At 39.7% G+C, this 16,204-nt stretch overlaps 1 protein-coding gene across 1 annotated transcript in view; it reads right to left on the minus strand.

Annotated features, from left to right (window-relative positions):
* rasa4 (RAS p21 protein activator 4) overlaps positions 1–16,204 on the minus strand; it is a 70,711-nt gene that overhangs the window by 50,567 nt on the left and 3,940 nt on the right. The window contains exons 2-3 of the mRNA XM_071339291.1: positions 6,466–6,522; positions 4,803–4,916 (exon numbers count right to left, since the gene is read on the minus strand). Of these exons, the coding sequence (XP_071195392.1) occupies positions 4,803–4,916; positions 6,466–6,522 (171 nt within the window). The remainder of the gene's footprint in view (positions 1–4,802; positions 4,917–6,465; positions 6,523–16,204) is intronic.

Consider the following 16,204-nt stretch of genomic DNA (forward strand, 5'->3'; position numbering starts at 1 on the left):
CAGTGTGCATGTTTATCACAATGCAGGCTAGCCGTCACAGGTTTTTCTTGCACAATACTGTAGTTTTAGCAACTTCTCATGTCCAAAGGTCTTATAAGACAATGGGTCACTTGTATATGCTAGCTCAATCAGCTTCCTGGTTTTATACCGGCGCAGCCGTTTTTTTGCACACCGCAGCTGATTGCATGCCCAGGGAGAAGAGGACGCTAAATACCCCTGAAATTTGTTGAGACAACTAAAAGATAATTTTAAAATATAGGTCTACAGTGCATTCGGAAAGTATTCAGACTGCTTGACTTGTATCACATTTTGTTACGTTACAGCCTTGTTCTAAAATGTATTAAATTGTTTTCCCCTCTCATCAAATCTACACACAATACCTCGTAATGACAACGCAAAAACATGTTTAGAAATTTTTGCAAATGTATTAAAAAAAAACGGAATTATCACTTTTACATAAGCATGCAGACCATTTACTCAGTACTTTGTTGAAGCATCTTTGGCAGCGATTACAGCCCCGCGTCTTCTTGGGTATGACACTACAAGCTTTACACACCTCTATTTGAAGAGTTTCTCCCTTCTTCTCTGCAGATCCTCTCAAGCTCTGTCAGGTTGGATGGGGAGCGTTGCTGCACAGCTATTTTCAAGTCTCTCCAGAGATGTTCGATCGGGTTCAAATCCGGGCTCTGGCTGGGCCACTTAAGGACATTCAGAGACTTGTCGCAAAGCCACTCCTGCATTGCCTGTGTGCTTAAGGTTGTGTTCTTGTTGGAAGGTGAACCTTTGCCCCAGCCTTTGCCCCAGAGGTCCTGAGCAGGTTTTCATCAAGGATCTCTGTACTTGGCTCCGTTCATCTTTGTCACGATCCTGACTCCCAGTCCCTGCAGCTGAAAAACATCCCCACAGCATGATGCTGCCACCAGGCTTCACTGTGGGGATGGTGCCAGTTACCTCCAGACGTGACGCTTGGCATTCAGGCCAAAGTGTTCAATCTTGGTTTGATCAGACCAGATAGAGGACTCTCAGACCATGAGAAACAAGACTGTGACGCTTGGCATTCAGGCCAAAGTGTTCAATCTTGGTTTGATCAGACCAGATAGAGGACTCTCAGACCATGAGAAACAAGACTATGTGCTTTTGGCAAACTCCAAGCGAGCTGTCATGTGCCTTTACTGAGGAGTGGCTTCCATCTGGCCACTCTACCATAAAGGCCTGATTGGTGGAGTGCTACAGAGATGGTTGTCCTTCTAAAAGGTTCTCCCATTTCCACAGAGGAACTCTGGAGCGCTGTCAGTGACCATCTTGGTCACCTCCCTGACCATTGCCCTTCTCCCCCGATTGCCCAGTTTGGCCTTGCGACCACCTCTAGGAAGAGTCTTGGAGGTTCCAAAATGTTTCCATTTAAGAATGATGGAGGCCACTGTGTTCTTGGGGAGCTTCAACGCTACAATTTTGTTTTGGTATCCTTACTCAGATCTGTGCTGACACAATCATGTCTTGGGGCTCTACAGACAAATCCTTCAACTTCATGGCTTGGTTTTGGTTCTGAAATGCACTGTAAACTGTGGGACCTTATATATAGACAGGTGTCTGCCTTTCTAAATCATGTCCAAATCAGTTGAATATACCACAGACGGACTCCAATCAAGTTGTAGAGACATCTCAAGGATGATCAATGGAAACAGGATGCACCTGAGCTCAATTTAGAGTCTCATAGCAAAGGGTCTGAATCCTTATGGGAAAAAAAGGTTTAAGTTTTTTTATTTAATACATTTGCAAACATTTCTAAAAACCTGTTTTCACTTTGTCATTATGGGGTATTGTGTGTTGAGGGATTTAAAAAAAATCTATTTCAGAATCAGGATGTAACGTAACAAAATGTGAAAAAAGGGAAGGGGTCTGAATACTTTCCGAATACACTGCATGTTTCCACATAGCAGACGTGACATGGACACACCTACTCATTCAAGGGGTTCCCTTAATTTTGACTATTTTTTACATTGTAGAATAATAGTGAAGACATCAAAACTATGAAATGACAAGTAGTCTTATTTTAGATATTTCAAAGTAGCCACCCTTTGCCTTGACAGCTTTGCACATTCTTGGCATTCTCTCAACCAGCTTCATGAGGAATGTTTTTCCTACGGTCTTCAAGGAATTCCCACATATGCTTTTCCTTCACTCTGCGGTCCAAGTCATCCCAAACCATCTCAATTCGGTTGAGGTTGGATGATTGTGGAGGCCAGGTCATCTGATGTCGCACTTCATCACTCTTCTTCTTGGTCATATAGCCCTTACACAGCCTTGAGATGTGTTGGGTCTTAGTCCCACTAAGCCTAAACCAGATGGGATGGCGTATTGCTGCAGAATGTTATGGTAGCCATGCTGGTTAAGTGTGCCTTGAATTCTAAATAAATCACTGAGTGTCACCAGCAAAGCACCCCCACACCATCACACCTCCTCCTCCATGCTTCATGTGAGAACCATACATGCGGAGATCATCATTCACCTATTATGGGTCTCACAAAGACATGGCGGTTGGAACCAAACATCTCAAATTTGTACTCGGACCAAAGGACAGATTTCCACCGGTCTAATGTTCATTGCTCATGTTTCTTGACTTAAGCAAGTCTCTTCTTCTTATTGGTGTCCTTTAGTAGTGGTTTCTTTGCAGCAATTCAACCATGAACGCCTGACTCACGAAGTCTCCTCTGAACAGTTGATGCTGAGATGGGTCTGTTACTTGAACTCTGTGAAGCATTTATTTGGGCTACAATTTCTGAGGTTGGTAACTAATGAACTTATCCTCTGCAGCAGCGGTAACTCTGGGTCTTCCATTCCTGTGGCGGTCCTCATGGGAGCCAGTTTCATTCATAGCGCTAGATGGTTTTTGCAACTGCACTTGAAGAAACTTTAAAAGTTCTTGAAATTTTCCGGATTGATTGACGTTCATGTCTTAAAGTAATGATGGACTGTTGTTTCTCTGTTGATTTGAGCTGTTCTTGCCATAATAAGGACTTGTTTTTTTACCAAATAGGGCTATATTCTGTATACCACCTCTACCTTGTCACAACACAACTTATTGGCTCAATCGCATTAAGGAAAGAAATTCCACAAATTAACTTCTAACAAGGGACACCTGTTCACCGTAATGCATTCCAGGTGACTACCTAATGAAGCTGGTTGAGAGAATACCAAGAGTGTGCAAAGCTGTCATCAAGGCAAAGGGTGGCTACTTTGAAGAATCTCAAATATATTTATATTTGTTTAACACCGTTTTGGTTACCACATGATTCCATGTGTTATTTCATAGTTTTGATGTCTTCACTATTATTCTACAATGTAGAAAATAGTAAAAATAAAGAAAAACCCTTGAATGAGTAGGTGTTTCTAAACTTTTTACTGGTACTGTACCTCCTTGAAAAAAAGCAGAAGACAACTTCTTCATGTAACTTATTCCTTAACCTTTTGCACTCATACCTGTATACTGGTTGAAACTGGCAGATTTTGAAACTGATAAGCGCCTAAATTGGAACGGAGTGGCTTTACAATATGATTTTATAAAACAAAGTTTTAGTTCAAGCTCTGCGCTTCACAATTCTGCATGGGTTTTGATTGACAGACGTTCTGAACTTCAGCACCGCACAGGACAAGTTGCCGCCCCCATCTCTCCTGCTAATTGGGCAACTTATGCAAATGTTTTGTTGTCAGAGTGAGAGAAATGCTGTAAATTAAGAGGACTCAATGTATTTTGCAAGATCAAATGTCATACAAGCAAGCCAAACACCCAAGCACAAATGTGCACTTCACATTTCCATATCATAAAACTCATGTCATATACAGTGTCAACGTTTTTGATCACTATGCTTGATGTACAGTTACAAGATAACATGGTGTCGTACCCTCGGTTGTTTTCAACAGAATGAGCCTGTTTGTCTATTGTGAATACAATTTGCTGCAGAACACGCACCAAAATTACAAATCGGTTTCTCTGAATTGCCTTGTTAAAGCCTAACACTAAAGATCATCTTTTATAACTTAGCAAGTCATGTTAGCAATAGAACAAGCTTTCAAATGCCCACCTGACCCAGATTGCAATTTATAAATGGGCAGTTTTTGGATTGCGTAAACAGTAATTGTGTGATGGCAGGATGCAACTACAAGTGTGCTTGCTCTAGTTTCTCAACGGCACAGCTAGCAGAGCCCTTTGAATCATAAGTGTATTGAAATTACTTGAGAGTTGTGAGGCCACTTGGATACACCAGTTAGTCCTCTCACTCAAACCCTTGTAATTTATGTGTCTTATGTTGCACCTACCCCACATTTTCCAGGAATATTCTCATCATGTTACTGAATGTATCCAGAATATTTTTAGATTAACAAATGTGGCGATAAGTATAGTAAAAATCAACAGCGTAATGTTTATGTTCAGTATTGTATCAGGTGAACTGTTGTGTCCTCAACTTTGGTCTAATAATGTTCCCATAATCTCAAAACTGTTTTTCAATTGCCACCATGCTTATGCTTTTCATATTTCTTCTGTAAGAAACATTTCAATTTAGTCCTATCCATATAGACCAATTCCCATGAGTGTAAAGGGTTAATGTACTGCACTGTTTTGAATTGAGTATTAAAAAAAGGACCTAAATATATTTGAATAGGGTCCATAATGGATATAAATAATATCAAAATTAAAGTACAGTACTGCATAGGACTTGAAAGGACTGTTTACTATTGCTGTTGTAAAAACCTTGTGTGGCAATGATATAAAAGCTGACTTTGAGAAGAGACAACCTCATTACCTCAGAGAGTCCTCATCCAGCACATGGAAGGAGATGGTATGGAAGGACGGGGGCAGGTGAACGTTATACTCCTCCCCCCAGAAGGGAGAGAGCGTCTTCCATATCGTAGCCGTCCTGGGAGAGAGAGATAAGGGCATACTATTATCAACATTGAAAGGCATATTGAGATAAGGTCATAAGAAAACACCATAAAGGCATATTAATAACTTGATGCACGCATAAATAATACATAATAATCTATACTAGTCCTGAATTTGAGTAACGATGTGTTTTCCAATGACAGAGATTTATCTTAGTTTGCATCATTGACAAAACACAATAAACCTTGATTGTTTGTTGCTAATAGGTATCCATCAAGGAATTTGGGACTAACAACAAGATAACCAATGTAAAACATACAGGGTCTGTAAATGTATATAGGTTCAGAAATTTTGTGAAATAGCAGTTACAAATAGAAATCAAAATGGATGGACATCAGAAAAAGAGGATTAAAAACAAACTAAATATAACTATTGTAAAATAGATTGCGTCTGTAAAATGTGTATAAGATGTATAAACTGAAGGTAGAAGCCTAGTGTTATTAGTTTACTCCAATTGGGGGAAGGGTGGTAGGATTGTGGGGAATAATAAAAGGTATATTCTAAAAAAAGTTTGTATATCTATCTTTGTATATCTATGTGCATGTATATAGATACATATATTTACTCCAAAAAATATACGGGGGATTGGAAATGATGCAGACAATTACATTGATGGAAGCAACAATCATTCTGCAATATTAAGCTGATCCACCCCTTATTTAATTTTTTTTTTAAACAGGCCTCGATCATTCTCTATTGGTAGGATTTTTCTGCAATTCATGCGTTGGCCACAAATCCTAGTATAGAACAAGTCAACAACATTTGGGTATGAGTAAACGAAAATTAAAAAAAAAAAAAACTTTTTTAAAGTGTGATTTTTACAAGACAGTTACTTAACTCTCCTAAGTAATTTCTCCATCACCCCTCCACCTCCCACTGAATCTCACTATGGAGACAGGCAGGCTCAAATTCCACAATTAAGGGTTTTACTAGTGAGAGAGCATACAGCCATTGACTTCAGCTTTTTGCAGTCAGCCCCCATTCAGCGAGCCAGACAAGAGGTCATTCAGTTAAACATTAACAAGCAAAGCTGGCCTTTTCTTACTTTACTGTTCGGTCTACAGCAGATTGTCAGGCTGAGGCAACCAACCGATTTAACCAGCAGATTGCTCATAACAACAACCGCTTGGTTAAAGATAATGGCCATATTGTCCTAATCCTTTTGGATAACACGGTCCTAAATTAAAGGCATTTCTATTCTATGCAGACAAACCTCAGCTAAAAATTATTTTACTCCATCACAATCGACAAACAAGACATTGTAATTCTAGATATAATACGTTGATTAAAAACACACTCTTGGCTTTCATCAAAACACACCCAGGTGGATCTAAATACAAAGCTTTAGCCAGCTGAGATGTGCCAAACTAATTGAAAGTAAGCGGTGCGCTATGGAAATGATCTAATTAATCAAAAGCGGTAAAATGTATGATAATCGCCTTAGCGCAAACAAAGCAGTGCGGCAGAGAGGATCTTCAGCCGGCTTAATAGGTCTGCCAGAGACAGGACACACAAACACATACCTAATGATGGCCTCATTGTCAATCCTCACGATGCAATATGGATCACTGCTTCCAGTTCTGCAATGGAAATCAGAGAGAGCATAACAAACACATTCACTGATGAAACTCAGAGAAGATGACAGTTACACGGTAAGGCATACCTACATAAAGACTTCATAAAACATTATTACTATCCCAAAACTCATTCATAAGCTGTACTAATGCTTATGCCAACAACCGCATGTTGAAATTTCATAGCCTGTGTCAGTAATGTCACTTATAATGCGGACATTATATATTAAATGCTTATGTACTGATATGTTTGCTAGGAGTAATGCATGTAGAATGGCATCCTTATGTAGGTACCCTTCAAATAAAAATGTCCATAGACACTCAATGGTCTACCCGAGGCAGAGGTTACATATAATTTTTGAAATGTTTAATTCTAACAAAAATAAAATAACATTGCGGATGGATGGATAAGCCTAGTTGTACTGATGCTTAAGCTCTACAACCACAAGGTGTGAGGAAATATTAAAACAAAGGTTTGAGCCAGCATAGAAACATTTAACATGCTTTTTTGTGTGTGTGTGTGTGTGCACGTGCGCTTGTGTGTTCACGTGCATTTCCTTTGGTGTGAGTCAAAGCCTACGGCGAAAGGGCACCAGATGCGTAAACAGCATCTCTAGTCTAGCCTTTGCAGCTTCCCAGTTCAAAAGAGCCATCCCGGGTACCGACAGACATCACAACCGGTCCGGGTCTGCTGCTGGCCTTTAAAGCCTCAGGCTGCATCCCAAATCAAATCAAAAAATCTAATCAAAGTTTATTGGTCACGTACACAGTTTAGCAGATGTTATAGTAGGTACAACGAAATGTTTGTGTTACTAGATCCTGACAGCGTAGTAAAAAATGTCAAACAAAATAATTATTAAATAATAGAAGCAAGACATCAAAAGTTAGGACGAAGTAAAGAATCCAAATAAACACCATCAGTAATCGAAATGCAATCTATGCGAATATACAGTGCCTTCAGAAAGAATTCACACCCCTTGACTTTTTCCACATTTTGTTGTGTTACAGCCTGAATTTAAAATTTATTAAATTGAGATTGACATTGTGTGTGCGGGCTGATGAGACAAAGTGAAAATTGTTACGAATTAATAAAAAAATGAAAAGGTGACATTTCTTGAGTCAATAAGTATTCACCACTTTGTTATGGGAAGCCTAACTAAGTTCAGGAGTAAAGAACTCCTTAACAAGTCACATAATAAGTTGAATTGACTAGATGGACAATAAGTGTTTGACATTATTTTTTAATGACTACGTCATCTATGTACCCCACACATACAATTATCTTTAAGGTCCCTCAGTTGAGCATTGAATTTCAAACAGATTCAACCACAAAGACCAGGGAGGTTGTCCAATACCTCACAAAGAAGGCCACTTATTGGTTGATTGGGGGGGGGGGGGGGGGGCAGATATTGAATATGCCTTTGAGCATGGTGAAGTTATTAATTACACCATCCAGAGTGTATCAATACACCCAGTCACTACAAAGATACAGGCGTCCTTAACTCATTTGCCAGAGAGTATCGAAACCGCTAAGAGATTTTACCATGAGGCCAATGGTGACTTTAAAACAGTTAGAGTTAATGTCTGCGATAGGAGAAAACTGAGGAAGGATCAACAATATTGTAGTTACTCTAAAATAGAGGTCGACCGATTATTATTTTTCAATGCCGATACCGATTATTGGAGGACCAAAAAAAGCCGATACCAATTAAATCGGACGATTTCTTTTATTTTATTAATTTATTTGTAATAATGACAATTACAACAATACTGAATGAACACTTATTTTAACTTAATATAATACATCAATAAAATCAATTTAGCCTCAAATAAATAATGCAAAAACAAAGTGTTGGAGAAGAAAGTAAAAGTGCAATATGTGCCATGTAAAAAAGCTAACGTTTAAGTTCCTTGCTCAGTACATGAGAACATATGAAAGCTGGTGGTTCCTTTTAACATGAGTCTTCAATATTGCCAGGTAAGAAGTTTTAGGTTGTAGTTATTATAGGAATTATAGGACTATTTCTCTCTATACGATTTGTATTTCATATACCTTTGACTATTGGATGTTCTTATAGGCACTTTAGTATTGCCAGTGTAACAGTATAGCTTCCATCCCTCTCCTCGCCCCTACTTGGGCTCGAACCAGGAACACATCGACAACAGCCACCCTCGAAGCATCGTTACCCATCGCTCCACAAAGGGGAACAACTACTCCAAGTCTCAGAGCGAGTGACGTCACCGATTGAAACGCTATTAGCGCACACCCCGCAAACTAGCTAGCCATTTAACATCGGTTACACCAGCCTAATCTCGGGAGTTGATAGGCTTGAAGTCATAAACAGCTCAATGCTTGAAGCATTGCGAAGAGCTGCTGGCAAAACACACAAAAGTGCTGTTTGAATGAATGCTGCTGCCTACCATCGCTCAGTCAGACTGCTCTATCAAATAATAGACTTAATTATAACATAATAACACACAGAAATACGAGCCTTTGGTCATTAATATGGTGGAATCCGGAAACTATAATTTTGAAAACAAAACGTTTATTCTTTCAGTGAAAGACCATTCCGTATTTTATCTAACGGGTGGCATCCATAAGTCTAAATATATTTCTGTTACATTGCACAACCGTCAATGTTATGTCATAATTACGTAAAATTCTGGCAAATTAGTTTGCAACGAGCCAGGTGGCCCAAACTGTTAAATATACCCTGACTCTGCGTGCAATTAACGCAAGAGAAGCGACACAATTTCACCTGGTTAAAATTGCCTGCTAACCTGGATTTCTTTTAGCTAAATATGCAGGTTTAAAAATATATACTTCTGTGTATTGATTTTAAGAAAGGCATTGATGTGTATGGTTAGGTACAGTCGTGCAACGATTGTGCTTTTTTCGCAAATGTGCTTTTGTTAAATCATCCCCCGTTTGGCGAAGTTGGCTGTCTTTGTTAGGAAGTAATAGTCTTCACGCAGTTCGCAACGAGCCAGGCGGCCCAAATTGCTGCATATACCCTGACTCTGTTGCACAGAACGCAAGAGAAGTGACACAATTTCCCTAGTTAAAAGAAATTCATGTTAGTAGGCAATATTACCTAATATGCAGGTTTAAAAATATATACTTGTGTATTGATTTTAAGAAAGGCATTGATGTTTATGGTTAGGTACACGTTGGAGCAACAAGTCCTTTTTCGCGAATGCGCACCGCATCGATTATATGCAATGCAGGACACGCTAGATAAACTAGTAATATCATCAACCATGTGTAGTTAACTAGTGATGATTGATTTTTATAAGATAAGTTTAATGCTAGCTAGCAACTTACCTTGTCTTCCTACTGCATTCGCGTAACAGGCAGGCTCCTCGTGGAGTGCAATGTAAGGCAGGTGGTTAGAGCGTTGGACTAGTTAACCGTAAGGTTGCAAGATTGAATCCCCGAGCTGACAAGATAAAAATCTGTCGTTCTGCCCCTGAACAAAGCAGTTAACCCACCTTTCTTAGGCCATCATTGAAAATAAGAATGTGTTCTTAACTGACTTGCCTAGTTAAATAATATATATATATATATTTTTTTTTTATCGGCCAAATCGGTGTCCAAAGATACCGATTACCGATTGTTATGAAAACTTGAAATAGGCCCTAATTAAATCGGCCATTCCGATTAATCGGTCGACCTCTACTCTAAAATACTAACCAAATGAAAGTGAAAAGGAAGCCTGTACAGAATATAAATATTTCAAAACATGCATCCTGTTTGAATTAAGGCACTAAAGTAAACCCGCAAAAAATGTGGCAAAGAAATGTACTTTATGTCCTGAATACAAAGCGTTGTTTGGGGCAAATCCAAAACGCATCAGAGTACCACTCTTCATATTCTCAAGCATGGTGGTGGCTACATCACGTTATGGGAATGATTGTCATCGGCAAGGACTTGGAGTTCTTTGGGGGAATAAAAGGAAACAGAATATAGCCAAGCACAGGCAAAAATCCTAGAGGAAAACCTGTTTCAGTCTGATTTCCAATGAACACTGGGAGACAAATTCACCTTTCAGCAGGACAATTACCTAAAACACAAGGCCAAATATACACTGGAGTTGCTTACCAAGATGACATTGAATGTTCCTGAGTGGCCTAGTTACAGTTTTGACCTAAAAAAATGTAATAAAAAAAATATATATATACCGTGCTTCTACACCTGCATTGCTTGCTGTTTGGGGTTTTAGGCTGGGTTTCTGTACAGCACTTCGAGATATTAGCTGATGTACGAAGGGCTATATAAAAATAAAAATAAACTTGATATATATTTAAAAAATTTAATTGGCTTGAAAATCTATGGCAAGACATGCAAATGACTGTTTAGCAATGATCAACAACCAACTTGAAGAATAATGTGCAAATATTGTCCAATCCATGTGTGCAAAGCTCTTAGAGACTTACCCAGAAAGACTCACAGCTGTAATCACTGCCAAAGGTGACTCTAACGTGTATTGGCTCAGAGGGTTGAATACTTATGTACAGTTGAGGTCGGAAGTTTACATACACCTTAGCCAAATACATTTAAAACTCAGGTTTCACGATTCCTGACATTTAATCGTAGTAAAAATTCCCTGTCTTAGGTCAGTTAGGATCACCACTTTATTGAATGTGAAATGTCAGAATAATAGTAGAGAGAGTGATTTTATTTATTTCATCACATTCCCAGAGTGTTTACATACACTCAATTAGTATTTGGTAGCATTGCCTTTAAATTGTTTAACTTGGGTCAAACGTTTCAGGTAGCCTTCCACAAACTTCCCACAATAAGTTGGGTGAATTTTGGCCCATTCCTCCTGACAGAGCTGGTGTAACCGAGTCAGGTTTGTAGGCCTCCTTGCTCGCACACGCTTTTTCAGTTCTGCCCACAAATATTCTATAGGATTGAGGTCAGGGCTTTGTGATGGCCACTCCAATACCTTGACTTTGTTGTCCTTAAGCCATTTTGCCACAACATTGGAAGTATGACCAAGCATTAAAGAAAATTACTGCACAAAACAAATAACTCAAACACAGCCATATTGTATGCTACATTTTTTGGGGGAAATCACATTCCTTGCTTGTCAGATCTAGACTCAGAGTGTATGTGGTTTGAGAAGGTATCTTCTGAAGCCGGACTCTTTGCAAAGTTATCGGCCCTCTACAGCTCAGCTCACCACCCCTTAGCGCTAGCAGCCGGGCCAAGACAGTTTGTGGGTATCAGTGGGTGCTTCCCAATAACATAAGTGTACAGCTGTATGATACATGCCGAAAAAGTAGTTTAATACTTCCCACAAATCTAAAAGTATTGGATTGGTGGAAGGCAAGGCATGTTCTAGTGGGAGTTTGTCATATTTCTAATAACAGTCATTTCCCTTCAAATCAGTGAAGGGAAATGAACAAGTACACATTGTTGGAGGAGGGAGAGATATCTCTCCTTCCTCCAATATTCTGGACATAGCCTTTGTTTCTCTGTGAGTCAGATCAGATCCTTCTCATTTTGCCAAGAAAGGAACCCTCAGTCAGTCTTCTAAGAGCCTATGTTATCTAAGGGGTCGTGGCTGGATAGAAATTGTGCGCAAGTCCCAAATATAGAGCACTCTGGTCAAAAGTAGTGCACTGTATATAAAATGGGGTGCCATTTTGGAACAAAACCAGTGTGGGTATTTCTAATGTGGTAGATGACCTGATTAAAATGTTTGGACAAGTACGCATGCCAAATAGTGTCAACAAGAGGCTGTAGAGCCAGGGTGGGCATCGTTTTAGATGTTAGGTCGGATAACACTGGCCAAAATGGTGATGTGATATAAAAAGGTACTGCAAGTTTCTAACAAGCCAGCCATATGACTGGAGGACAGGCTCCTTCTCTTAAGCTATACTGAACAAAAATATAAAAACGCAACATGTAAAAGTGCTGGTCCCATGTTTCATGAGCTGAAATAAGAGCTCAGAAAATGTCCATACGCACAAAAAGATTATTTCTCTCAAATGTTGTGCACAAATATGTTTACATCACAGTTTGTGAGCATTTCTCCTTTGCCAAGATAACCCATCCACCTGACAGGTGTGGCATATCAAGAAGTTGATTAAACAGCATGATCATTACACAGGTGCATCTTGTGCCGAGGACGATAAAATCACAATGCTTTTTTTTGTCACAAGACAATGCCACAGATGTCTCAAATTGAGGGAGCGTGCAATTAATATGCCGACTGCTGGAATGTTGCCAGAGAATTGAATGTTAATTTCTCTACCATAAGCCACCTCCAACATTGTTTTAGAGAATGTGGCAACCGTCCAACCGGCCTCACAACCGCAGACCACACCAGCCATGGACCTCCACATCTGGCTTCTTCACCGGAGACCCGCCACCCAGACAACTGATGAAACTGAGGAGTATTTCTGTCTGTAATAAAGCCCTTTTGTGGGGAAACTCATTCTGATTGGCTGGGCCTCCTCCCCAGTGGGTGTGCCCATGCCCTCTCAGGCCCACCCATGGCTGTGCCCCTGCCCAGTCATTTGAAGTCCATAGATTAGGGCCTTATTAATTTAGTTAAATTGACTGATTTCTTTATATGAACTGTAACTCAGTACAAAAATATTTTAAAACATTTAAATACAAAAATGAAAAAGTAAAATAAAATAAAAATCGCTGAAATTGTTACATTTATATTTTTGTCCAACTTTGTTCCTCAAGGTTGCTTCCTACTGAAGGAGTTCTTCCCTTGTCATTGTCTCTTCTGTGTGCCATTTGGAAACATTCGTTTTGGCTTGCGGCCAAAAGTGTAACAAAACAATTGGATTCTCCTGCTTAAGTAAACAACGCTAATCAAATAAACTATTTTATTCTCCTGGTCTTGCCATTTTGTTTTGTGCCATTTGCCTCTTGTATCACACCATCCAAAGGAAAATGGTTTATCTAAGACACCGTGACAGAACAGTTTCTCACCTTGAAGAAGAGACAATCGGCGCTAAGCGCCAACGAGGCGATATAGCCTAGTCAGGGTAGAGTTTACGTTAAAAAAAGTGTCGATTGTTTAGTTGAAGGAATTTAATTATCTGTCAGATGCAGGATTAGTGACTCGTAGTACGGCAATTAGCGGGCTGCGGCATCGTTGAGCGCTGAATATTGCTGCGGGTGATTTATTTCAGCACGCCTTTATCTCTCTGTGATGGAGCGAAGCAGTGTCGTCAAGCGAGACATTTTTGCGCAAACACTTCCACTACGGCGCTCTCTCACCGCAGCTACCCCAGAGCGCATGCAAATGCAAACATTTGCGGGGTTAACAGTTGTATCTACCCAAAATCACAATTTAAATCAATATACTTAACTAGATAGCAATCCACGTGGTGGTTCCTGGGCTCTATTTGTTCTATTTAGTATGCAAATGTCATTATTTCAAACCTTTGTCTATTAAAAAAAAAAATCTGATTGAACAAGTCAAAGGAAGCATGAGCTACATACAGTGATGGGGTTAACTGGGGACTGTCGGAATCAGGTGTTACATTAAACATGGCTCTACTTTTGTCAGTTTAACCACGTAGGCAACGTTTAGTGTGAACCACCTGCAGTACTATGATAGTCACTGGTGCTAAGGAAACGTTTGTTGGTTGTTTTTGTTTTTTACCCATGAGCCTCTTACAAATAGCTTCTTCCATTGTGAGGTTGACACTTGTGTATTTAGGGGATGTGTCGTGGGTAAATGTGGACAAGATAGTTGCTAACCATGGTCACACACAGAAGACATTAGTCACGCACACAAAAACAGTGTGTATTGATAGGAAGAGGATCTGTGTGTTTTAGTGGCCACCTGTTCCCCATGAGAAATAGATGGGGTTCAAAGTCATTTCATGTATCATTTGACAGACAAGCAGTGTAAATCCACTCTCCGTCTGTTTATGTAGAGTGAAGGAGTGAATATTCTCTACCTCCATCTACTTTACTGTAGCAGCACTTAAAACCCATTGGAAAACATGCATGTCCAAAGAGAAATTCTCTCCCTCTACCAAATACTGAAAAGTTGAAGTAAAAATGGAATGACATTTCTCATGACACACTTAGTCTAATCAAATTGGGGCATTTGAGACACAGACCTTTAAGACAGTCATGTTGTTATTCAGGTTGACCGTCTTAAAAAGGAGGTGACCTCAAATCATGTGAAAAGAGTGCAAACAAACCATCAACACTTTATACAATGCCCAGCCAATGAATATGTCAATAAACACATTAAATCCAGGATGTGGAGGCAGCTCTTGGTTTTCACTGTCACACACGTCTGTATGTGACAGACCAGGGTTTGACTTTGTACCCGGATCTCCTGTAAACCACGAGACTGTTAGCCCTCTGAGTTAAAGCCTGGGCATTAGTTCAGGGAGCTAATGCAAGTCTCCAGGTCTCAGGGGAATGTTACTCAACCCACAAGTGTTGTTCACCAAACCACCTATGTACAGCACTGAGGTGTTAAAATGGAGTCAGTGTACATACTTGACACCACAGCTGTCTAAGCATTGGAGAGCTAATGCAAGTCTCCAATCCTCTGGGAAGGTGTTTACAATAAAGTGAATTTAGTGTACATACTAGACACAGCAGCTGTGTATCCTAGTGAACCGGTGCTTACCACCGGTGAAGAAAAGGACAGAATTAGCATATTAAAGTGTTATTCTGAAAGAATTCCGGTTGGCCGATTTCACAATTAATTAGTATGAAATACCAGTCTTTCTATCAACACAGCACAAGAAAGGTCACACTATAACCAAGCAAAAAAAACTCCTGTGGAATACCTGTCATTAATCATTCTTACATATATTTTCTCACATTCCTGCATCATGACCACAACCTAGCCCTTTATCATGGCTCTCAGTTCAGTTACATTACACGAGTCATTGGACGAAGGTCTCTTTGTATGGGGGAGTTTTGCTAAGAGCCCCAACGCTAGGTCTTAACTTTAACACACATTACTTGCGGTACAGTTTTGGAAGCATAAGGACCTTATCTTTCATATCAGCGAGAATGTTTTTTTTCTAAAAACAAAAAAGGTTAAAATTGATAATAGTGATGCACCGATGACATTTTTGGCCTTTACCGATATCCAATATTTTCCTTGCCAAAAAAAACATGATGCCAATAATTAACATTTTAGCGTCCTTTTAAGCATTCTAGTACAGTTAAATAGTTAACAGACACACGGACGCAGCGGTCTAAGGCACTGCATCTCCGTGCAAGAGGCGTCACTAAAGTCCCTGGTTCGAATCCAGGCTGTATCACATCCAGCCATGATTGGAGTCCCATAGGGCGGCGCACAATTGGTCCAGCGTTGTCCAGGTTTGGCCGTCATTGTAAATAAGAATTTGTTCTCAACTGACTTGCCTAGTTAAATAAAGTTCACACACACCAAAAAGTTCATTTGCTGTGCTGTTTCGTTGTTCATTGGTTCCGTCATTTCATTCTCAACCAGGATTGCTATGGAACGCCGTTTGGGTCCTTCCGTGGCAAAAAAAATATACAAATAACACTATTTGACGTGTCAAATAAGCTTGTTGACCAATCAGGACCTGAATATGACTGCACGTCACATAATAATTTAACACGTTCATAAATGTTTTGCGTAGTTATTACACATTGATTACACTATCACTCGTATTTCATATGTTACAACGATATGTATGCTATGATGCT

Source organism: Salvelinus alpinus, chromosome 13 (assembly GCF_045679555.1).
Source record: "Salvelinus alpinus chromosome 13, SLU_Salpinus.1, whole genome shotgun sequence".
NCBI classification, from domain to species: Eukaryota; Metazoa; Chordata; class Actinopteri; order Salmoniformes; family Salmonidae; genus Salvelinus; species Salvelinus alpinus.